Genomic DNA, 26,095 nt, shown 5'->3' on the forward strand with positions numbered 1-26,095 from the left:
ACAGGACCATCAGACTGTGCTCTGTGCTTCCTTCTTGACTCATTATCAGCTTGTGAATTTTCCATTTTAATTTACATTGAATAAATTTGTCATCACCATCATCCATTTTCTTGAACATGGGGAAACATTAGAAGCTGGTTCAAGCAAGCATGATGATGATTTCATGCTGGTTATTATCAATTGAAGCACTGACAGACTCCTCAGTGGTCAGTCATCACATTAGAAAATGTAAATTTTAGTAGATGTCTAAATATCTTGACACAGTGAGAGGCAATCAGATTGCTTCCCTACACTCCAGGCCATTTTAAAGCATTCCTGGAACCTAATATAATTATTTTGCCAATAAGTAAGCAGAGGCATACACAATTCTGTCGTTAGATGTTCCTTGTCTTTGACTGCTGGGATGATGGAGTACTTGACTGGATACTTCCATACTGGCACTTCAGCTGTTCTCATGTGATAAGTTGTGTTAAATCAAAGATGATGCTTGGTTCCCTATATGTTTCAAGAGAAAATGCTACAAAAAGCATGCCAAAAAGTGTTTTGACTTTTTCTTAAGAGGTATTGTCTATCCTAAGGAATGTTTTCTGCCAAGAGTCTTTTCTTTGCTTCCCTATAGTGCCTTTGAATGTGGGTGAAGTCTTTGAGTATTGATATTCTATAAGAGTCATGTATATTGAGTTTGTATTCTGCTGTTACTTATACAAAACTGTTACCCAGTTCTCCTCTTCCATGTAAGTCTCCTATGCGTTTTATATCTTTCTTTTTCTGATGAGTTCTCGTTTTTCCCCAGTGGAGTCTGGCATGTGGGATGTGCCAGCCAGTTCATGGGATGCCAGACGTTTTTATTCTCATCATGTTGTCGTCACTGTCAAAACACAAAGCTAGTGAAAAAGAAAGAGAATTTTTCCAGTGGCTCTGTGCAGCTTTTCTCCCTGACACTTTCCTTTTGGCTCATTAATGTACCTAGAATGATTTCTGGACCATCCTGTCACAACAGAAATCAACCTGCAGTCTCCAGCCTCTCTTAAGGTTGTGAGGCTGCTGTTTCATTCTCTGAGTTGTGTAGTTATTTGCTGATAGTTTGGTTACTTGACCTCACTGAGCTGAAAATACAAACATTTCTAAGGGTAAAAGCCATATAAACATCCCCATTTGCCCTTAAAAACCAATTTTTTCAATCATTTCGGTTTTGGAGTTCAAAATGTTATTTAAATGTTAATCACTTGAAATTATGTTCGGGCATATAATTCAATTATGGGACCATCTTAATTATGCAGACGGTGCTTAAGAGCATCTGATACAATTACAGTGCCAATTCAGTACACACTCATTCAAAGGGCTTAGCTGAAAAACACATTATTATTTCAATGTGTGTGGACACATTCACTTTTTCGGGAAATGGGTTCATGGAATTGTAATACTGCTCTGCTCATTACTCTCGATGGCGTGTAAACCACAAGGTCTTTAACCATTCTCCTGTATTCTGTGGTGGTCCTGGACTTGCAAGAGATTTCTTCATGTTTATAACATATCCAGAGGGATGAAAATGGAGACTTGAGTTAATAATCCATCATTCCTCTGGGTAGTAGGAGGTTTTATTTCTACTTGAATTTTTAACCTCTTTTTGAATGCTGCACTACATCTGGAGGTCATGTGTAAATCTCATCCAATCAAGCTGATAACAAAATAGGAAAAATAGCGGAATTTACCTTCACCATAAATTGGAGGAGAATAAATACCATGTAATTCTTGCTAAAATAGGACTCAGCTTTTAATATTGTCTCTTCCTTTGGTGTGGGTCCAATAAAAGGAACCCTTAGTATGTTTTACAGCCTGGTTCAGTGTTTAAGGAAGATCAGTGTTTCTTCTTCCTAGTTTTTAAAAAGAACCCTCTTGTAACCACTTTTAACTCTATGTGAGGCCAGCCTTGTATACCTAATTAATAATTAGATGTCATTAGGTTGGCTGTGATAGTGAGAAAAGATTAAGCAAAAAATTAGAATTTATGTTGGAGAATATCCATAGAGTGGATAGTTTAAAATAACTGAGAGTTTTGAAAGGAATATAGACCTTAATGCTTCTGGCAGGAATCATCCTGTAACTCACAGGAAGTAGGAGGAAAAAATTTTAGGGATGGTTTATTCTGCTTTCTCAAATTTTTTCACTCCTCCCCCCTTCCCCTCTTCTCACTGATTCTGATCAGAAATAGGACATTAGTCTATCTCATGGTCCCCTGAGTATGGCTACACCTATGTTAGTATTGAGCACACTATTTGTCCTCTTTAGATGTAGGTACTGCACATATATGCATAGATGACGTACAGAATAGGTGTTGTCACCTCAGAAAAGCTGTGTAGAACCTGAATTCCCACTTCTAAACAGTCTGCACAAGCACTTTCTTTTTCCAAATTACTTTCTCTAATATGTAAGGGAGAGAGTGTGCCTCTGTATTTGTGACTATGTATAGGATCATTTTCTCTCATTTTTGGTATTTGGCTCTCACAGAAATGTCACAGATTATATCACCATGAATCTAGTCATTGAAAATTCATGCCAGGAAGACTTGTCACGTTCTAAGTTCGAATTTCCAGCATTGGGTTTATTCATGTTTTGTTGAAACTAATCAGAGAATGAATTTGAATCCTGTGTTCATGGCAGTTCTAGCTCAGCTTTGCTCTGAGGGTTTGTTAAGTGGGATCAATGATGGTTAAACTTCAAGCCCACTCTTTGCACAGGAGTGAACGGCATCTGTGCAACACAGCTCTGTTGTGTGTGCTTTTCTAAGCATCACAAAAAGACATGCTGGTTGTCTGCATATACAAATACAACTGTAGTTGAGTTGTAATTCTCTTACTGTGGAGATTGTTTTGCTTTATACTTTGTTACAAGTACTGCTTGCAACATAAAGTACTACTATAAGGTTAGAAAAAAATTAGAACCTAGCCAAATAAATCAAAGTACATAATTGCTTTCTGTTTTCTTCCTGTGTAACTCCAGGTACCAAGTCTCTGTCATGGAACAACCAGTCTAAGCTAATGTGCGTTACCTAAAAATAATGTTGGGACCAGTGCACAAGGACAGGGAGTAGAAACCCAAGGATTTTTAATGCCTAAGTGCATGTCTGGGGATTTTGTTCAAAAGTCAGTGGCTAATTCTGCCTTCTGATAACTTGTTAACCTATTCTTTATGGAAAATATAATGTACAAGCTTGAAAAGAAATGCATAATTCATGAGAATTGAGAAAGGATGAAGATTGCTTTGGTTTGGACATACAAATGGCTGTAAGAAGCAAGTAGAAAGGGATAACATTGATGTTTACTGTTGAGACAAAAATCTCCTAAGTCAAATTCATGGGAGGAACTGTTCCTGTTAGCCTAATATGAAAATTACCCTGTTACTTCTAGTGGAGTCAACAGGAGTGTGGAATAGGTGTCACATAAAGAAATACAGATTCCAGAGGGGTCATAGTAGTGCTGCTTATGATTTCATAAAATTATTTTAGCTATTAGTTAATTAAAAAATGTGACCTCATTTATCCATCATTGCCTTCCATAGGACTTCCTCTTATCTAATGTCAAACTTTGTTTTCCAAAACATATAAAGAAAAAAGGTAAAATGATAGTTTACTTTTCTATAGGCTAGAAAGGTGAGTTCTGCTCTGACACACTCCCAATCCAAAGCACTGCATTCCTGTTCTTCTTGAGAAAAGGGCTCTACTCAAGTATGCATCCATCTTTTATGTATCACAATTACTGTAGCCATTTACTGCAGTAATGAGGCTCTGCCAAAATGGCAGTAGGAGCAGAGAGCTGTGATTAGTGCCCAGTGTTCCAAAGGCTTCAGGAATGCAAATGCAGGGTGCTATGCAGGGGAAGCACCTTCTGAAGTTATTTTTTGGAGCAAAAGAAGAGCATCATGTGCAGTTACTATGCATGCATTTCTTCCCTGATAGGTTGCCCTGATGTCTGTAGTAGTGTATGTGCAGCTTTTTGAAAATGGAAGCTCCCTGTGCTGTTAGAGGTGTGTTAAGATGGTACATTTGCTTGCTATGAGGGTGTCTTTTCTTTTTACCTATAAACACATTTGTTTTCTGATTTAGTATTAGTGTGGTGCCTCTCGGAGAGCCACAATATTGCAATATTAAGCCCTTCAAATTCATTGACAAGTAGCAAGAATTTTGTGACTAAGAGAACTGAGTTAACAGCATGTATTTTTTGCAATGTACCCTTTTTCTCAGGCAGATAGTAGTCAAAAGATATGGATTTTGGCATTTGTAAGAATAGGTCATTTCCTGCCTGTTTTCCTTCTAAGTGTTAAATACCACATATGTAGATGACAATGACAGTTTTAAGTGTTCTCTGGTTTGATTGTCTCAGAGGGAGATCCAGCTTGTTGTTGGGATTGTATATACTTGTTATACATGACAGAACTCTGGCTGGGTAATCTAAGAGAATTTGCAGAAGTACTGTCCAAGATTTTCTGGCTGAACTGATTAGCCAACTGGTTGCTGTGTTGATGTGCAAAATGTATTAAAAAAAAAAAAAAAAAAAAAGGATGTAAATTGTCTTTGTACTGCTTTTCCACAACTGCACAGGAGCCTGTTGTAACTGGAATGGTGTGGGTTGGTAGAGTTGTAGGACAGTGCAGGCTGGAAGGGACCGCTGGTGATCAGTAGCCGTGAGACTGGAGAATCCTAGTTCAAAGCAGAGTCCCCTTGTTAGGTCAGAGCAGGATGCTCATGGCTTTGTTCAATATCATCTTCAAAACCTCCAATGATGGAGACTGCACAACTCCTCTGAGCAACCTGGCCCACTGCTTGACTATCCTTAGGTATGCAGTGAGCTTGCCTTTCCGCATGTTTTAGTCCAAACCCTACACTTCTTTCTTCTTATCTCTGAGGAGAATCATGTTTTCTTTCTTTCCTTGATCAAATTAACCCTGCACTACTTATCAAAAGATGTCAAACTTCCAGGTATTTCAGTTAGACTTAAGACAGCTGCTGGCAGAGAAAATTGGGAAAAAAAAAAAAAACCACAAAACCGAATGTGCTTCTCATTGTGGACTTTGTGTGAGTGTGTGCATGGAATAGCAAGGTGGGGTAATATTTGCTATTTCTATGTATATTGAGGTAGGCTTCTTTAAACATTTGTGTAGAATTCTGAAAAAATGGGAGGGCTGGGCATAAAAATAATCTCTCTTAACTATTTTAAGATAGTTGGCACTGTTATATGTTTGTATATTCCACAGCTATGAGAGTACTAGTGTTGACTGTGGTTTTTTCACCTTTTTAATGTAACAGGCAAATGGAGACCTTTAAACGTGAGTTGGCTTTGCTGACTGGGTTAATATTTTTTTTAGTTTTAACCCCAAAGTTCAGTCTATCTTTATTTGATTATTACAAGATTAATGAATTATAAACCTTTCCTCTGTTTTCAGGCTTCTCAATGCCAATAAGATCAACTGTCTGAGAGTAAACACGTTCCAAGGTCTGCATAATCTCAAACTGCTATCTCTTTATGACAACAAACTGCAGACCATCAGCAAGGGGCTCTTTGCACCTCTCCGATCGATCCAGACCCTGTGAGTATGCAGGCATATCATAAATGACAGCTCTCTCTTTTTCCTCCAGAGATGTTGCCTGTCTTTGCAAAGGCTTTGCATCTGACGTTAAGACAATTTGGAAGAGACCTCAAGGTGGTAGCCCCTCCTTTTCTGACAGAAATAAAAGGAGCAAAAAAAAAAAAAGAAATATTGTGTAAATTCAGCACAGCCAGGTATTGATACAGCCTGCCCACAGTGACATAAATGTCATGTGTATTAAGCTCCCAGAACAATTAATTAATACTGTTTCTTGGGAAGATTATATGTAAATTTAACTCTTAAGAATACATGAATACAGCAGAATTCTATTAAAACTATTGCCTAGCAATTTATAATGAGCTAGTGAGTTGGTATCTCTCCTTACTGGTTCTGAGTCCTGCTGTATAGTTCATAACTTCTGAAACCATATTTCAGCTGACATTCCACTTAAGGAGAATGATATATTGTATTATTTGATCCATTAAGAAAACCCACTAAATATTTTTCTGAGAGTCTTTGAATTGGAGGCATTAAAAAGGGATCAGAAGCAAAGTTGGAAGCAAAAGTATGGAAATTACTCAACATTTTAGAGAAGAAGGTTTCATCCTAAAGCTGTGAATGGTAAGATAATAAAGTAAATACTTCAGAGCTGGAGCTGGCAGCCTGATAAAATGAAAAACAAGGAAGAACCCCTCACCCAATATTGTGTATGTGTGTTTATATATATTTGTTCGCGCATATATAGATGTAAGGCTCTGGGTTTATGTAGTATGTAAATACATGCATTTTCCCTATTAAAACGTGTATGCATATATACACACACTGCAATATATATGCACATTATGTATATATATACACATATACATACTGTAGTCATGGAAATGTGTATATATATATACACATGCACATATATATATTTTAATAGTAGAAATGCATTGGCCAAATTAGTTTTTAAATGTTCTAGTTCATATAAAGATGAAGTAATAAGGATGCTTTCTAGCAGCAGGGTACCTGCTACCTCCTCAGGCAACCTTAGGCCAGTAGGTATTGCTACAGACCGTTAAGGCGTTGGAATAATCATGTATAACTGCTCTTCACAGTCCTGCCCCCCACACCTCTACCATGCTTTCTTCTGCTGCAGCATGCTATATATGTACAGATATATATATATATGTGTGTGTGTGTAAACAAGGGTGACACAGAGGTTCATTTACAGAGGTATAGAAGGTTTGTCAAGTTAAACAATAGGCAACACCCTTACGTTATAAATATTTCTCCTTGGTTTCCATGGGGTTTTGTTGGCACTCCTGGTGGCCATTACTTAGAATGGAATTGTTGCTTCACATCAAGACAGTTTTTCATTAAATGTTTTGAATCATTCTCCCATTTTTAGTATTGCAAGTGAGTGCTATTTTCTGCTTTTTTTTTTTTTTCTAGAGCTACAAAAACAGTCCCATATCCTATCTCTATAATGCTTGCTTGTTCTTTGGACCTTTCACACCAGGAATGGCTCTACTGCAATAGTAATATCTAGTTTCTTCAGGCACTTGCTGCTATGGATGCTTTCACTTCCCAGTCCTTGACAACCATTGCCCTGTATTATTTTATACTTATTCTGTTAAGTGGCCGTTCATAAATATAACCACAAACAGAAAAGAAAAGAAGTTTCTACAGGTGGAAATAACACACTAACAGTAACAGAGCACAGTTCTTGTGAGACTATAATTTTACACCTCTGTTCAAACCAAATTTAAACATCTGTCTTTTTTTTAAATGGTCTTTGCAGTTACAGGAGAGCCGTGTCCTACTCCCTTGGAAACAAGAGGGATTGGAAGTTAGAGGGACTGTTGCAAGTAAACTTAACTAAGATCAGAATCAGGCTCTGAGAAAGACCTGACAAATTCTCTTGATAATAGTGCTCAACTTTGTCAAGCAGAATTAATCATAACAGCAGCAGAGAAATGCTGTTTCTCTCGAAGATACTCCAGCAGATTTCTATCAACAAGTCTAAATACCCAGTTAAAATCATGCTATAATACTTCTTTCCAATTGTGTGGGAAATAAGTTGTGCAAATTTTGGTGAAGGATAAAGTCAAGTTCTACCTTGCATGAACGGTTCAGTCTCAGTAGTAAAAGTTTTTGCTCCAGGAAAAAATGCATAGAAGGGTACTACTATTAGGCATGATGAGTATATGCAGATATCAATTTCACTCTTGAGAAAAGACCTCTAGATCACTTCTGGCTTTGCCCACAGATCCAAGGCATCTTACTAATTCACATTTTAATCCCTAGGAAACTGAGCTTGCCAAGAAAATATATTTTAGGATACAAAATGATCTTCAGGTCAGGTGCATCTAAAAAGGTGCATTTCTTTCAAAAGGCAACATGTCAAGCTTTCAGGAGAAAACACTGGACTTTGTAGACAGGAGGTCTGTGTCCTTTAACAGAGGCTTTGCTATCTTAATTTTTGTTTCCTCTGTGAAAGGACTTGCAGCAGGCTTAATGAGCTACGAAATGTGATCACTCACAGAATTCTCCCATTCATGTGCAGCTCTGTGTGGTTTCCGCCAGGCCTGGGTTTTTGGAAGCTTATTCAATTACTCTACTCTTCAGTTTTGCGTTTGTGAAAAACAGTGATGGAGTACAGTGTCACAGGTCACTTCTGATTAAACATCCCATCCTTCTCGCAGACATTTAGCTCAGAATCCATTTGTGTGCGACTGCCATTTGAAGTGGCTGGCTGATTACCTGCAGGATAATCCGATAGAAACCAGCGGCGCTCGATGCAGCAATCCGCGTCGCCTTGCCAACAAACGAATCAGCCAGATCAAGAGCAAGAAGTTCCGCTGCTCAGGTAATTCATTTATCCAGGCTGTACTGCACTTTCAATTCAGAAATAAGCAGGTCCAGAGAGCCTACTAATTGAATCTGCAGGACAGTGTTTGCTATAATGGATATTATAGAGCATCTTTTAAAATTAAATTTGGAAAATTCAGTTAGTTCTCCAGAAAGCCAATTACATTATGGATAAAAAAAAAAAAAAAAGAAAAAGAAAAAAGAAAAAAAAAAGAGGGAGGGGTGGCAGTCTGTAGCTGTCTTCTGTGTGTCTTAAAAACAAAGAAAAGAAAAAGAGAAAGCCTTGTGACATTTAATTTTAAAAAATTACTAGGTTATAAATGTCAAAGGAAGACAGTGAAAAAGTATATGAAGCCATATAGCAAATCACATAGTTTGAAGGGGTAGAAGGTGGATGGATCTTCATTTGTATTCAGGCAGAACTCTTACTGACCTTAATGAGAGCTGAGTTTCAGGTAAGTTCTCAGACCTAAAAGGCTGAGAACAGTATGAGTGAGATTTTTATACAACTAGCAGTGGGTATTTCTGACCTAGGATGTGAATGCAGCTGGGGTAAGGGGATGGCATCGAATCACATACTGTCATAGATCATTGTTTTTTATATATATCCACATGTAGCATGCACTAATTTAAGTAAAACTACCATCGAAGTTGGTAAGATATTTGTTTTTAGTAAGTTTTGATTCAAAACTTGTATCATAGTTTAGACAAAGATCTTGTGTTATGGGCTAGGTGGAAAAATATTTCCACCTAATAATAACCTCTGCAGTAATGTAAACACTTTTTTCTCAACCCTATCCATTCTTTCTTTATTGTCCAGCTATCAGTAAAAGGACATTCATTGCCTTACACAGCACCACTAAGCAGACTGCTTCTTCAAGTGTTTTTTTCTATTGTTTGTATGTATTTTAGATTACTGCATGTTTCTATACTGTAAAGACAAGCAGGTTTCGGTGAGCAAATCTATTGGTGTGTACTGAGAAGAAAAATTACTGTTATTGATGGAGTACCTTGCAGTGTTTTCTATAAAAATTACTATGATTTTTGTCTTTTTCCTCTGAAAAAAAAAAAACCCTCAACCGTGATTAATTGTGTTCCTGGTGGTAAAAGATTAATGACTCTAGATGGGGATGCAGCATGAAACTGAATGGCAGCAACCCAAAACAAGCCGTTGTGCTTTGTGTATCTCTGCAAGCAATATGCTGAGCTAAACCTTCTCTTTCTGGGGAAAATAAAATAAAGATAACTTCATTTGCAGTGAGGTTTTCTTGGGCATGCTTGTTAAGGTCTTCAATCACTTGTGATTCAAGCCACAAAATTTATAACCAGAACTGAAATTATGACATACTTTTATCTAGGTTTTTGGATTGTGTCCATCATAGTAACAAGATAATTAGTCAGTAATATTTGTATTTAAAGAAACTGGAAATGAAAATGCATAAATATAATTTAGAAAGGAAAGTAGACTGAAAAAACAGATCAGTATAAATCTGTACCCAATTTGCCATTGTTATTTTCTTCTGCTTTTATTAATAGGCTAGAGAAATTAATGTTATGTATGTGCATGCATGCCTTGAACAATGGTACAGGCTATTGGATAACGCAAACACCATCTGATATCATTTATGAAAGGTCATAGCTAAGAAGGGCAACAATGCAGAACACAGTACCTGGTGATATTGAGAATAATATTTTGTGTGAGTTCTTATCTTGGGGGTCCTTTCCTTGAGGCATTAGGCTGTTCTTCCCTTGGTCTCCTGTTCTACGAGTATATCAAAACCACATGGAAAAGGCATAAACCTGACTTATGAAGGAGAGCAGGGATTGCACAGCTTCAGAACAATGATTTCAGCTGGATGAAAACTAATTCTATTCAAAAGCTCAATAGAGAAGATATCCTTGCCTGTAGAGTTTCCAGATGGCAATGAGATACATTGAACTCGACTCACTGTCTGCTCACATGAGACAGGGGAAACGTCTAATGGTTTAGAAGACTCTTAGTTTGTAAATCAATCAAGAGAACAGACATCCTTGGCACCTGTTCTACTCAAGTTGTCCCTTTGAATCATGGCTGCTTCAGACATGGCATTTAGCAGGAATTTTCCATGTTTTCATCTTGAAGAAGATGTTTCATCCCAGGATTTAACACAGCACGTCTCTTTGCAGAAAAGTCCGTGAGGTATGAATCTTCATCATTCAAAGTCAGACAGTTGAGCAGTGCTTTGTGTTATCCAGGGATGAGCCTGCACAATCCCACTGGGATGGCAGAGCTTAGTAACTTGTCAGTGTCCTTGTTAGCTGTGGGATTCTTCCTGTCTATTTTTTCATCTTTTGCTCAGTGTATGAGAAAAGAATTTTTATTTTTAATCCTTTTGTAAATATGCATCTTTTTTCTTAAAGGGTTCTTGTTTCAGGATCCTGATGTTTTCATGTAGTCATATTTTCATTTCATTTTAATACATATAGTACATGTCAGTGGTCAGAAAGATGATTTTGTGGGGGAAAGCACACTGAATGTGAGGGGTTGGTTAAGGAAGCAATGTGAGGCGTTTTATCATGACCTGATCTTTGACCTTTGGCAAGTGATGAGGATGCATGGAAAGGGTGAGCTCTGTGGGAGCAGAGGTACACAGCCAGTATCAGGATCACACCCATGAGTAGTTAAACTCAGGTGAGCTTAATACTTCAATGTCAGGGAAATGACCAGTTTGGAAGTTGTAAAATCCTGAGGTCATCCTGAAGTGATGTGTGTTTTCCACTCTGATTTGGAGTCTACAAAGTATCATAAAGAGGACTTGTCAGGAAGGACCTGGCATGAAAAGAAATGTGATTCAGTAAAATTAAGAGAGAGGAAAGGGAAGTGCTTTTTGTGCAAGGATAGGAGAGAGTAGTGGTTATCAGGAATGGGGAAGAAAAGCTGAGATATTTGAAGTTTCATCAGTCTGAAATGGTACAGGAACATCAGGAAGGTAATGTCACATTCAGACATGTGGATGGGCCAGATAGAACTGTATTTGATAAAGTGAAATTGTGAAGACAGAAATATGCAGCATAATTAAAAAAAAAAGTCAAATCTAGAAAACTTTGTTCTGCATATTGTTTCCTCCAGTTTTTATTCCAGCTCCCCACCACCCTTTTAGATAGTTATTTAGCAAGAACAACTTGCCGCCGCCTTTTTGATTATTGAGGCACTTTTCCTAGATGCTATTTCCTCCCTGAACCAAATGACTCAGGCTTTTACTGATAATGATGGAGACACATCTGCAAAGGTTATGAGTGGCCATAAGAAAGAGATTCTGTGCAACAGGTAGATAATGTACATAATTCTTTTTAAAAGGAGAATTGGAAGCATTATAGCATGAAATGAAGGAACAGCAGGGAAAGGGGCATGTTTTTGCCCGGGGCTGTGAGACAAGCAAAGCTGTTGAATATACGCTATCAAATATGTTTCAGCCTCAGATTGCAATAGATACAATTTCCAGTGTTTTTCTGCCTTTCATGTAATGTGATGCACCAAAATAATAATAAACCTCCCTCTTGCTCAGCTCTCTCCCCACAGCTATAGAATCTGAGACTAAAAAAGTTTTTTTCTTGAAAAAGAAATTGGTGGAATAGGCTGTGACTAATTACCTCTCCTGTTTAGAAAAGTGAAATACTGTCATTTTCAGTGACAACAGTGATATTCTGTTGATCATTTTTGGTTTTGGCTGCATCTCTCCATTATGAACACCAAAGTAAGGATCCAATGGTATTTGCCAGTCTTAGGTCACTGGAGGCTCCCACTCTTAGTAGGAATAGGGGAAAAAAAGAACAACAAAAATCTTCTGCCCCGTAGCATTTGATTAAGTTCACTACACAGCAGTTTTGTTTTCTAAAGGAGCACTGGGCTTCAGGAGGAAGGGAAATGACTCTATGAGCAGATTGTGTTGTCTCTGTGGTAGCGTATTGTCACTTCAAGAGTTGGCAGGATCCTTGATTGCTGTGTGACACTGTGTATGAAATAGCTTTTGCAGAGAGCTGCCCTTGTATTCAGCTGTGTATCTTTTTATTTTCCCTGTGATATGTTTGTGTTTTTCAGTATATTGTGTTTTTCAAAAGCAATGAAAGTTCTACCTGCTGTACTGACACAAACCATTTCTGCTAATGATCGAAGAGTGTCTATATCTACAAGCAACACATCACAAAAGCTTTTTATCTCCTGATTCTTAGAAATAAGGTTGCTATTTGAAATATCATGAAGTAACCCTTTCTTCCTGCTTCATCTTGCATTGGGGCATGCATTGTATCTAACTGACTTTAGTTACTTCAGTTCCAGACAGTACTGTGCAAATCAAAAGCACAGGGAATAACAGGAGGAGGACAATGAACCATCTGCCAGTACAATTCTGTCCTTTTTGGACGCTGCTGCTTGTTAACCCAACTCAAATCAAAGCCAGCTTCTGTAGTACATATGGATCCAGAACTTGGATATTTAGGGCTAGTGTCAGGTCTCCTGTGTTATCCCCTCTTATTAGATAGCAATGTAGTTGCTCTTTGTTCACTCATCATTTTCTAAGGCATTTAATAAAAACTCTTCTTACTAATTGCGGTTTTCCTTCTAATACTTTATGTGTCTTTTCCAGTCTCTGTCTTCATACATATTCACCTTTCTTGGGTTACCTGTCTACTTCAGAACAGAGTTCCTACTGCTTGTCATCAATTGAAATTTCCTTCTCTCTTCTCTGCGTTGTTTCAGTTGTAGAAGCACAGAACTGCAGTGGACAGAGCGTTCCTAGACAGGAGAACACAGGCTGCACGTCGGGGCTTTTTGCCAGGTCCCTACAGTTTACACGTTCCCTGTCCATTGGTCCCCCTAGGTTATCCCCTTCTCTGCTCTTAGTGGCATGTAAACACTACTTAAGCTCTTTGTGCTCTCAAAATGAAACATGTAATGTCTTGTTACTCCTCAGCTAGTGTTTAAATGTCATGAAAGGCAAGTGAATTTAATTCAGATCTTACATAATTTTATCTGATTGAAACACTTTTCAGTTGTTTCCATAATTTGCCAGTCACTGATGACAACTTTGCAAATTCCTTCCATTTTCAGTGAACAGTTATTTAGTTATGTATTCATATTCTTGCCCTTAGCATTTTCTGTTTGATGAAAAGCACTGATATCCACCTGCTCCTGTCTGGTTCATACAAGAGCTGCAGTGACACATGTGCTCCGGGATTTGCGATTATGCCTGCCCTTAGCGTGCTGGTCTCCAGCACCTCCTGCCTGAGCAGGCACCAAGCCCTGACAGCTTGTGGGTTTGTCCACACTGGAGGTGACAGTGGTGGGGATTGGCAGACCTGCACAGGCTGCTATAGGCCTGGTCAGGTTTGCAGGAAATACTGTCTGAGGCCAAGCTCCACCACTTCTGCTCACCAGGGCTTTTGCTTGAGTAGAGGGAGGGAAAGGACTATGAAACACTGCCTATGATCTGGACAACTGGAAAGTTTAACTGTATTCAGATTTATTTCTGCGGGTGTTTTGAGGGGATTGTTTTTTGGTTTGTTATTTTTGGTTGGTTGGTTGGTTTTTTGCATGTTTTGTTTTGGTTTTATTCAGTTAAATGCTGTTTGCTTTACTTCCCCCACCCCCCCACCTGCAAAAGACAGACTCAGCAAAAGTACCTTCAGAAACTCTCTGAATATAGAGAAACTAAGGATATGCATATGCATTTGCTGTGTGTAAGAATAATTCTGTCTGAATGGAAGGTTGTCTAACAGCCTCAAATCACCTGCAGATTAAGTCCTAGACTGAAGTCATAATTACGAACCTGAAGTTTTCACCATACACTATAACGGAATATATTTGAGCTTGAGTTTGCATTATTTTTTTCTGAAGTTGAAGTCATTAGAGAACACAACACAACTGCTATGACTAATATTAATGGAGCTGAATTCTCTTGTACTGTAGAAATGTTCTTGTTGAAAAGTAATTTGGCTGTACTGTATACTGATTGTAGCCCTCCCTTTTCTGTAAATCTTTGATAGCAATTCAGATCTTTATGTTAATATTTGTGTCAGTGACCCTAACCCTTCACTAGCTCTTGATGAACACTATGATGACGGTTTCTTGCGCTGCAGTAGGGGAAACGTAGGCAGTATGGAAGTCATTTTACTCAAGGAAGCATAAGCTTAACATAAAGCAGGTGGGTCTGTTTGGCAGAGTATGGCTCTTAATAAGAAAGTAAATTGTCATGTTCCAGTTAAAAAGTTTATTTTAAGGCTGTGTCTCATTTTACTTTTAAGTTGAAGCAGTCTTCAAAAAAAATAAACATCTGAACTGCTTTGTTACCAGCCAACATACTTATTTGCAATTACAGTAGAGGCAATGAAAAGAGGGGGAATGAATGTTGAGTCAAAGATGCACTCATATCACTTATGCATCCAAGTAACACAGTTGTCCTAGATTCCCCATGTAGGCAGAGTAGGGAGATGGATAGATTCCTCACTTGAGATCTGAGCTGTCCTGTGGAGGTGTCTTCATTAGCTATGGCAGAAAGCTGAGTGATTACTCTTGTAACGAAGATACCTCAAAAGTTAAGGTATGACAGTTTGTTTTCTCTCACATTGCTATCACGTCTGTTGAGATTAAGCTGAGCAATGCTTATCAGACATGCAAAGTTAGTACTTTTTTGTGTGTGTAGTGATCACTTGAATAGAATAAAGAAAATAATTGGAAAGGCATTGGCATGAAGAGAGCTAGTCAGCTAAAACCAGTGCAAGAAGGTTTGAGTTGGCAATTGGATGAGAAATTGTCATCGACTGTTCTGAGACTGCGGCAGTCACCTGAGGTGTTACAGCTTGATGGGACAGTTAAAAATAGGGTCCTATATACAAACTCTTAGCAAACTGCAGATTCAGTGAGTGATAAACAAACAGATTTTGGATTACCAGAGGTGAAATAATACTAAGAGCAAAGCGTACAATGCTGCTTGGATGTACAGGATATCTAAAGGGTGGGGTTCTTTGTGAAAACTGGCAAATACCTGGAGATATAATAATTCCTTTTTCAACTTTTTCATTTTTTGCAAACATTTGTGCAGAATGATTTATGTACCTCCAAAGGCTTATGGAATATTTTTTTTAATATAATTTACAAAATACCTTGCTTCCCTGTTTTTTCCTATTCAACTTGAGGGGAAAAAAAAACCACACAAAAAAAACCAAAGCAGAAGGCTATATCCCTGCACATTTTTGTAATAGTCTGCAACAAGCAGAAAGGCCCTAGAATGTGCCTGTGGAGTATTTTGCTTCTCATGTATTCTGGGGACATAAATTAGGGTTTTGCCAGACTTTTCTTTGTGTACTGGTACCTCTTGTTCATTGTAGTTGATGATTAGCTTAGGCAGTTATTGTGAGCGGTGTTTAATTAGTGCAGCAGAGGAATAGAGACTTGCTCAAAATATTCTCCAAGGGTTTCTCAGGAAGACGTTTGCAGGGCTCTGACTGCGTTTGTTTCTACTAGGTCTGAAAGAGTTCATTGACAGTGAAACTACTGAGTTTATGACAGATAGTCCACTTAATACTGTAAATCAGTATATAATATAAAAGTCTTTGGAAGATATGAACTACTACTTCTCATTGCTTAACAGAGTACTGTGGATGAATTTATTTGAAGAGCCCATGCCAGAATTGCTGCATTATTAAACCAGTGTAGGAATAAGGATACGGAACTCTGCATCCTTCTTCACTAGAGCCATCCAAAATTATTGGCAGGAATGCTAGTTATAGGTATAATTTCTAAATAAATGAGGTGTGGATTGCAGCATTATGCATATTTTGAATGAATCATGGAAGAAAATTAATGCCTTTTTGTGTCATGATGCATGAGTCACAGAAGAAAATTAATAATCTAAATTTTGTATCAGTTAGGACTCTGGCTAGTTTGGCAGCTTGTGGGGATTGAAGGTTTATTGTGTTAGGTTCCCTAAAAAGCTGTTTTCATTTCTTTATTATATTGTAAAAATAGACAGTAAATCAAATTGTCTTACTTTTGTTGCTGTACGTAAACCCACAGTATGAGGTGACTAAGTTAATACTGTACTTATTTTCTGGAGTTACTTTCCCGAGTAATTGTGTGTTGACTTTCTGCATAATAATGCTGGTTCATAGCAAAATGGTGAAGCAGAGCCCCTTGTGTATTATCTGTCATCTCTGCTCAAATACTTGCATTGTTCTCCATGTAGACAATGAATAATCTGCTTGATGCTGACTTCGTTCTTTGGGCAATGCAAACCCCTTACTAAGGAAAGTGGTTTATTTATTTATTTTTATTAAAGCACAAGCATTGACCTTCACTAAGCCCAGCAAAATGTTCTGAGCAGTTGCAGAGGACAGCCACTTCCTCTCTTGTTCATGAAGCCTGCAAGAACATTTGGGATGTGACTTTCAAAAACACACTCCACTGGCATAGCTCTGCAGACATTAAAGTCAATGGAAGTTTTATTTCAGAGGGACCAGTCAAACCAAAACTGAATGCCCTACTTTATACGTCAAAGTTGCAGGAATGAGTTACAAGAAGTAAAGCTGTTTGAAATAATGCAGAGTGTTGGAAATAGAGAATGCTTCCATCAGCAAATTATATACAAAACCCAACAAATATTGTGCGAAGAAACAGAATAACAAAATACTCCTGTTTGCCTTAATATGTCTGTAGTAGCACGTGTGCTACCTTGCTGTAAAGTGCGGTTGAAACAAAAAAACCCAAACAAACAAAAAAAAAAAAAAAAAGAAAAACAGACTGTCAGTGTAAGTGCCACCAGCATGAAAAGCCTCTGGGAACTGAAATCAGGCTCAAAGGGGGCTTGGGGAGCATTTAATGCCAGATCTTGGCCCTCAGCTCAGAATCTACTATTGTTAATATAAGCTGCGGTATTTCTAAGATTGCATTTAAATAAATGGAGGAAAGCAAAATGTCATTCATACTGAAAGGAGACACCAGGAGAGAGTAAGTACCTAACAAAGAGTAGCGTAGACTGGGCATGCAATACGTGGTGGAAGTTGCACATCCTTCCTGGAAGGAGCTGGTTGCAGTCCTTTGGTAGTGTTTTCTATCATATTGGTTCTGTCTCTGAATTCGCCTGGGCTCTGTTCTTGTACACTAACCCCAATTGTGCTCCAGGGTGTTCCTGCAGTTGTAGCGTAAAGGATGACCTCTTGTATCCAGCACCTTTTTGCATGGGTGGAGTGGAGAGCAGCTCTCCGTGAATCTTCAGCTTGTGCTTCTCCATGCTGCTTCCTCTCAACGCTCTTCTCTCTTTGGCGCTGCCTAACTCTGACTCTGGCTGTTCATGGGGTTTTCCTTTGTGCTTGATCTAACCATGTGGTAGAACAATACAAATTGAACATGGTTCTGTCAAGCACCATGGAAGGCTGCATACTCCCTGCCGCATGGCATGCTGGGATACTTCTGCTGTTTTCAGAAGCATCAAAAGGTGAGAGACTCCCATTTCCTCACAGGAAAAATGGAAAAGGTGAAGTGTTGCTTAACCAGATTCCTGGTCACTGCAGGGGGCAGCCCTAGTGATGTTTGCGACAGACTTTCCAGAGGGCTTGCATGCAGAATAACCATTTCTAAGTAATTAATCTGTTTAATTGCTCTTAGAATGAAGATGTTAGGCATCCTGTTGATTTAATATGATTCAAGGGTGATTCCAGCCATACCTACAGAGATGAAAAGTCATTTTTTGTCATCTTACCTTATAAATAATCTAAGCTACATCTTTCTGTATGAGCTGTCCAGTGAGTCCTCCTACCTGAGGTACACTTTGGATGCTGTTTCTATAACAAGGTGCCTGCTACTTAACGTAACTCTGGACCTGGTCTGAGCAATCTGAACGTGCTGGCATTTCATTATGAAGAAGTATCCTACAAAAGAACTTCAGAAGAATCTGCAAAGCATTATCTTTTGTCTCTTGAAATGACATGGGTAACATGGCCTGTATGAAAATAGTATTATCAGATAGTTACATAGCACAAAGCTGAGTCAGTGTACCCAAACGGGCCGTTTTAGCTATGACAGCTTAATAAGAACTTTGACATACTTTTGCCTAACTTCCCCCCTATGTAAAGTAGAGATAATTACACCTATTCGTGAATGACTTTGAGAGCCTCATACAGAAGTTTTCTTGTATGGAAATAGTACCTCATCTTGTAAATTTGTTATATATCTGTTGTGGAGCCATCAGAAGAAGAACATCTAAGATACTTAGATTTTTATCTGTAATTACTGATGAGAGTTAATACAAGCAATGTGAAGTTATGACAAACAATGTACCTCTTTTTTTTTCCTGAAAACCTATGAGAATTGTGATCTAGTGGTTACTTGAAATGTTGGGATTTCTGGGGTTTTGTCCAAGTTTTAGATTAAGTGATCTCTGTGATCATGTTTTTGGTCCCAAATTTGAGGCAGCTGCATCCATCTTTTCTAGAATTAATATATCAGGTCAGTATTCAAGCCCCTGTTGAGACAAATTGGTTTTTTTGTCCAGAACATCACTCCTTTTAAGTCCTTCAGGCAAAGCCAAGTTTTAAAAACTGAAATCCAGTTTGCTAAACAGTGCTTGAAAAGAAGAATAGGACAAAAAGGTATTTGTCTCGGGTGCTTAATTTTTCCATGTGGGTATTAGAAAGGCACCTAAAATTTTTGAGGAAATGTGGTCTCAATACTGCTGTTTTGTAGAATGGTGTGTGTTTGTTTTATGATACTGAGGAACTGCAATGCCCTGGTACCTGATAGTGGTGTCACATAGGTTATGAAATGAAAATGCTATCAAGAGTAATGAGCAATTCAGATAAACACAGTTGCCTCAGTTAAACACAGGCTTTGCTGTTGCCTTGGCTACTCATTTTACAGCAAACTTAATTCTTCCTAACTTTGGAAATTACTAGAAACTCCCAGGTCATGTTTTACATTCAGCCAAGCTTGACAAAGTTCTCAGCTACAGTGCACACATGCTTTCAGGTATAAGAAAATGACCAAATGGTTGGTCTGGAATAGTAAAATGAAGCCAAGCGTTTCTTCTGTGCCTGTCCTCCATCTCTTTTCAATAACTGTCCACAGGTGATTTTACAGTGTGCAAGAAGTACTACATGCATGTGATGGCTAGTTGTACGTCCTGAATCCTGTCATGTTCCCTCAGAGCCCTGCAGCAGCACACTGATAAAGCCCTGTGTGTAGGAATGGATATGCGCACTTAAATGGTTCTGTAAGCAGATGGCTGAATTTCACATCAATATCCCAGATGGGAATATCTTAATAGAGCAGCCACCTGCCCAAGTGATCTCAAGGCTCAGGTCAAATAGTAAATCCTATCCAGTCTTTGGCAGGTGACTCCTGCTGTCTCACAGTCTAATGGATAACCAAGTACTTGCTGAGCATGTAGATGCTATTGGAGTAACTCTTACTGAAACTCACTTTAGAAGAAATAAAAAAAGGAAGGGGAAGAAGAGAGAGAGAAAGAAAAGTACAAAGGTGATGCTTGCTCCCTTCCTCTCCTGCTGAACTGACAGGGCTTAACGCTGTTGCAAGTGTGGTGTCAGTGTGCTGATGCCCAGGCAAGATCAACTTCTTATAGCTGATGCAATGTGGGAAGTTGTATGCCATCAAGAGTGAGACTGCTGTCATAATGTGGTAAATAATCTTTATTTACTTTGCCAGAAAGCTTAAGAGAAAACCAAAAACTGATTTTCACCCTCTAATGTTACATACTCCCTCTTCTCCTTCATAAAGCATTTTACTTGCTTTCCCATCTTTTTTTCCCCATAGGAAGATAAATCTTGTATCCATCATTAGACTAAAAATTATACTTCATTTTTTCCCCTGTGTAACTTCACGATGTTTGTGATTGTTCTTTCAAAGAAAGCTTTTACAATGAAGATTAGAAGTACTTCTTCAAGGGTTAATTTGGGGATTTCTGAGACATTTTCTGATAGCTGAAAAATTTTGGTGGGTTTTTCAAGGTGTACTGTAATTATAGCAGTTTTAATAAACTCTAGTCCTGATAACTGTTCATCTTTGGCATTATTTCCAAGGAATCATAAACAACCAAAGGTAATGTCTCATAGACCTAAGAAAGAATAGCTGTATGTTCTTATGGTCAAGCTAGAACATGATCATCACTTGATGTTTTAGCCTGACTACCAACACTGGAATTTTTAGGACTGGAAATATTCTGTGTATTTTTTAAAGGATAAGATTTTAAATGATGGCTGTGTGGGGAAAGTCTTAAATTGTATTTTTATAATACTTTAAAATGCCCAGTGGTCCTAATATTTTAAGTGATGTGCTGTCAAGCTAAAAACCAGTAGCAAAGTCTCACTTTAGATGTATAATTTACAATAAACATGATAACCTGCAAAGTATTTAGCACCACAGAAGTGGTAATGTACAAAGCTGTATGTGATGTTTCTCATAATCTAGTTCGGAATTACCAAACTAAACCGAAGTGTGTCTGTGGAATCAAAATGTTAGATTGCCTGCAGAACTGCTTGCTTTCACTGCATCACCCTGTGGAGGTAATGTGTAACATAAATTAAAATAATAGTGGGTTTAGGTGACTTTTTTTTTCTTGCAGAAAATCGTATGCAGTCATAAAATGAGCAGTAGTGTATTTATCAGTCTGGGAAGGGGAAGCAGGTGATGAATGTCATCGAGTCTCTAAAAATAAATCTCAGCTCAGGTTTAAGTTTTTATTGATGTTTTCAGGTTCTGAAAAACTAAACTTTTTTCAGATCATTCCTGAGAAAGCTTTTCAATCAACTTTTAAAACTCTGGAAACATTAAAAAATACTTGTTGGTAGTTATGATCACTGGGCACTGGACAAAGTTCCTGAGACAATTCTGGTGCTTCCATTATGAAATATGAAGTGTGTGGGCAGGTATTGCATGGCGGGGTCTTGGCAACACTTTGCTTGCATACACAGTTATTAATACTCCTGGTTCCTTGAAGCACAGAGATCAAGTTTCCAACCTGCTGTTATTAAAAGAGAAAAACCAAACCTGAAAAGGACGTATTAGTTCACTGAGCCTAATTGGAAAAGCATTTCATTAGAACGGGTCAAAAAACTAGTCAGAGAGGTCTGGCAATCATGGTATAATGGTACGTTAGGGAGTGCTTCTCACTAAGTATGGTCTACCCGTTCCTTAATTAAAATGAAAATGATTTAAACTGCTATTACTTTCCTTTGGTGTTTGTTTAACATAGCTAATAAAGGTATCTAATTGTTGGATATTTGACAAGGTTCTATCGTAAAAGGTTGCTTTCAAAAATAACTCTTATGTCCGAGGCCTGAAAATTCTGGCCTTTTTAATGACACCTTTAAAAATCCTTTGTCATTTGAATGCACCAAGATAGCTCCTGCTTTCATAAGATCCCTTTTCCTTGTTGCTGGACTAAGTTCCAAAGGGGAAAAAGTGACTATGCTGGAGCTCATTTGAAGCAGACTCCAGCAGCTAATTAGATGTGCTTCCAAAAATACCTCAACAGGTAGGCTTGTTAGACAAGGAATTAATCTATGAAGGGAAGAGTGAAAAAACAGAGGCTAGTCTTGGGGGTAATTTGAGAAATTGCTGAACAGCAATCTTTGGCAAGTATTAAAATTGTGTTTAGGGGTGGGGAGCTGACAGGAGGCAATGTTGAGTATAGATTCCATAAAATCTCCGATTGCCGCAGTTATCAGGAACTGTTTGCTGGAATACATTTTCCTTTTGTTGCAGGGTCAGAGGATTACAGAAGTAAATTCACCGGGAAGTGTTTCATGGACCTTGTCTGTCCTGAGAAGTGTCGCTGCGAGGGAACAATTGTAGACTGCTCTAACCAAAAACTCACCCGACTACCCAGTCACCTTCCTGAATATACTACTGATCTGTAAGTGCTGGCTCTCCAAGATGTGCTTAGCAAGGCATGTTGCGTTTCCGAGTTTTTAAAGGCTGTAAGAGGGACTCAAACCAATTCAAGCCACCTTCTACTTTAATCCCTGTTTGAAAAGGGGGAAGTTAATTTTATTTCAAAGGAGCACCACAACTCCCTTATTTACTTAGCATTCATGCCAACTGTGGGAATGAGAAAGGAGCCATGGCCCTGTGCATCAGCTGCCTCTGTGTGTCTTCTTGAAGTGTTGACCTGTTATGTGGTCCAGGCTGTGTGGTTCCTTTCCATTCTCCCTTTGAGTCCTTTGTCTTTGCATCTGGTCATTTTTAAGAGCTGGATTAACCCTTTAGAGTTAAATCTGTGACCAGGAACTCATTCCATCTCAGCAGTGCCTGCTACTTGGGTGAAATGGCTCTCACTAAAACTAATGTATGGTTAAGCTGATTTTCTGAATGTATGGTAAGTGATTTTATGAAATTTGCTTGCTTTTAGAGATTCTTACAAATTATAAACATATACTGCTAAAGAGAGTAGGAGAAAGCATGTTTATTACTTGGTAACTGAAAAATCTGGTTCTTTTGTTATATCAGCAGCCCCTTCAAACACAGTTCTCCTTTTGTGTTAGCATTCTGTTTATTATACTTAAAGTGTTCTCTTTAAACCATAAAAATTGATGATCTGAAGTTAAGATAGAAAAATATGAGTGTCATCCAGAAACACTGCAAAGTCTCTACACAGGAAAATGGAGCTACATGTAATCAGAGAAAGAATTCTGCATTCCAAGCCTGCCAAGGCAGTGGCCATTGCATTAATTTTGAAGACCAGTAGACTTTTATGGGAAAGTCTACTTTATGTAATCATTTATCATAATCAGTTATGAAATCAGATCCCTTCTGCTTACATGGACCACATCTCCAATTGCATGTCTTCCGTAACAGAATGTGTGAGGGAGGTTTAGTCACGCAAACGAGGCTGTGTAATGGTCAAATTTAATATTCCCTTATCCTGTGCGTTGGAAGAAAGAGGAGTTCTGACCTTGTCCCTTGGCATTACACTCTTAAAGGCATCCTAAGCTTTTACTATAGATACTTTTCTATGTTCCCTTTCCTTCAAAGCTAAACTCTTTTCACTCTAGGAGTCTGAGAGGGATGGCAGATAATGTCTTGTTTAACAAAGGTCATAGTTCTCTGTGTGGCAGCCCTGTATGTCACAGAGGTATATCTATAGACATCTGTGAAGTATTACAAATCTTTTTGTTTGTTCCTATTCAGGCGTTTGAATGACAACGATATTTCTGTTTTGGAAGCTATCGGACTTTTCAAGAAATTGCCCAACCTCAGAAAAATGTAAGTTTGAGTCACTTGCTTGTTAGAATACATGCTGCCTTGGATTATGAAGAAGGATGGAGGTTTTTTAGTTTAGTACTGTAATAGCTGAAATCACTTTTTTAATGTGAATTGAAGGAAACAGAATGAGTTGTCTGTTAGATGGACAGGCCCAGGTAAACCACAGAGACAGATGAAGATCCCTAGGCTGACATTTCGGTGTTCTTTAGGCTGTATTTCTTAAAGTCTTTGACTTATGAAGACTGAAGGGAATTCTGTCCCAGAATTCATTCAGATGTATGCTTATTGCTAGAGATGGCTACAGATTTTAGCATATTGATTTTGTCTTCTGAATGTGTTGTGTGACTCCAACTAGTGTGATTGTTTCAAATAGTCAAAGGAAAATAGTATAAGATATAGATGATGGCAGCTTCTTTTGATCATTATTGTTTTAAAGATGAGAATCAATTAGTTAATTTAGAGATCAGTCATTCAATTATATCTGTATAATTCTGTTGAACAGCCTGTCGTGGTTGTGCCACAGCCTGACTCCTGGCACTGTACAATGTATGTATTTAATAAGAGCTGTGTTTTGGAAAGTGAGTAATCTGTTAGATACCTCCTAATAGTCTTCTAAATGGATCTTTCTGAAGTTATTTAAAGTTTTAACCCTCTGGCCCTATTGCTAATGTCTCATCTAACTGTTTACTTTTAGTAAGAATTTATTGCTAGAGTCAAGGTAATTTACGAAAACCAACCAACCAGGCATTTTGTTCTGCATTCATTTCACATGGCTTCTGCCATCTGGAGCTTCCTGGCCATTTGTACCCATGTAAAATCCCAGGGGCTTTGGAGACAACTGTAGTGGGATTCTTATGTTAGTTTTATTTCTGCAAGACTTTCAGGTGCAGCGTTGCAGGTTTGGGAGTGGGGGTTGTATGTGCAAGCACAGGCCACCAGACTTGGGGAATTAATTATGTACATTGGTATTGGCCTAGTATTTTGTGAATGAACCATAAGTTGTAGCTATGGTGCACTTAGAAAAAGTTGTTGAGATTGTTGAAGCACTCCGTTTTCTATGTAAGTAGACAGCAAATGAGAATGAAAAATGCATGGTATATTAAAAATGTACACAAATTGCAAGCATCTGTCCTCATCAAACCTTCAGGGTTTATGTTTTGAAAATTGGAGAGGTGTGATAGCTGAAATAATTTCTTTCATTTTATTTAATACTTACTGTAGTCAAGTTATGGTGCTGTCCTTCCTGTTCCCATCAATCACTCAGGTGCGAGGGATGCCTCGACAGGCTGCGTTGTTAGGCATAAATGCAGCATGAAACAGAGTTTTGGGGATTTTTTAGGCATTTGTTTCCTGTGAAACAAAAAAAAAAATCTTTCTGCTTTGTTCTTGGTAGGTGAGGAGAACTGAACTGCACAGGTTGAGTTCAAACAGATGGCAAAAAGAAGTTGTGCCCTATACCTCATAAAATGTGTGTCTCATGGATTTTTAGTGACAGCCTCCAAGCAGAGGCTCTTTAGGTAAACTTTGTATTTGAGCTAATTCTTTTGTTCTACCTAAGGTTGTGAAGACATTTCTGAATTTGAATAAAGGGATTTTCTGAAAAGGAAGTTTTTTTGTGGAACAACATTTTAACCATAACCTTGCCCAGTAGCTTGATCCTTAAGAAGCCAGATGAGACTTCTTTTTTCCTAGTCCCATTTTGTGAAGGGAAGGAGTTACTAGGAAAAACAAAATGAGCAAACAAACATCCCTTTCCTTCTATGTTATTATTTGGCCTTTACTAAGTGTCCTTCTGCTAATAATAGGCACCTCTCCATCACGCAAGAAGGAAAATGAAGGGAAATGCCAGCGGATGGGATTGCTGCTGCTAATGGCCCTAATGCAGCAGCTCTGTGTGTGTGGCAGGAATGATGCATGTGGTCTTCATTAAGTCTTACTGCTGCTATTAAATTAAGGAGGAAGAATGCTGATCAAACCCCCATTTTTCAGTGTGTATAAGGGACAAGAAATTTTACTGTTATTTGATTGGCAATATTGACTCTCTCTCATCATATTCCTTGTCTGTTCAAATGTTAAAGGAAAACAGCAGGTGGAGGAACCTTTCTGGAAATTTCATTACTTCCTAGGCTTGAGAAAACAGTTCAGAGCTTCAAGTAGTGGACTGTTAGCCTAAATCACCTTTTTTGTTGGTTTGGTTTTTTGATTTTTTTGTTTTTTGTTTATTTAATCTCTGTAATTCTCTTTCTTCTGAAATTAATCTGAATATCTGAAATCTGGATATCTTAATAGGCATTTGAATGATTGCTCTCTGAATGTCCTTTAGTTTAAGACTAGTGACAGATCCTTGTCAAGGAAATTTGCAAAGAAACTACTTGCAGAGTATTGTGGTTCCAGTGGCTAGTAAAG

The 26,095-nt window shown here is 38.2% G+C and overlaps 1 protein-coding gene across 1 annotated transcript in view; it reads left to right on the plus strand.

The window, feature by feature from the left end:
• SLIT3 (slit guidance ligand 3) overlaps positions 1-26,095 on the plus strand; it is a 531,568-nt gene that overhangs the window by 380,238 nt on the left and 125,235 nt on the right. Inside the window, exons 14-17 of the mRNA XM_027810336.2 lie at positions 5,440-5,583; positions 8,274-8,437; positions 22,190-22,340; positions 23,615-23,689. Coding sequence (XP_027666137.1) covers positions 5,440-5,583; positions 8,274-8,437; positions 22,190-22,340; positions 23,615-23,689 — 534 coding nt within the window. The remainder of the gene's footprint in view (positions 1-5,439; positions 5,584-8,273; positions 8,438-22,189; positions 22,341-23,614; positions 23,690-26,095) is intronic.

Source organism: Falco cherrug, chromosome 8, assembly GCF_023634085.1.
Source record: "Falco cherrug isolate bFalChe1 chromosome 8, bFalChe1.pri, whole genome shotgun sequence".
Taxonomy (NCBI): domain Eukaryota; kingdom Metazoa; phylum Chordata; class Aves; order Falconiformes; family Falconidae; genus Falco; species Falco cherrug.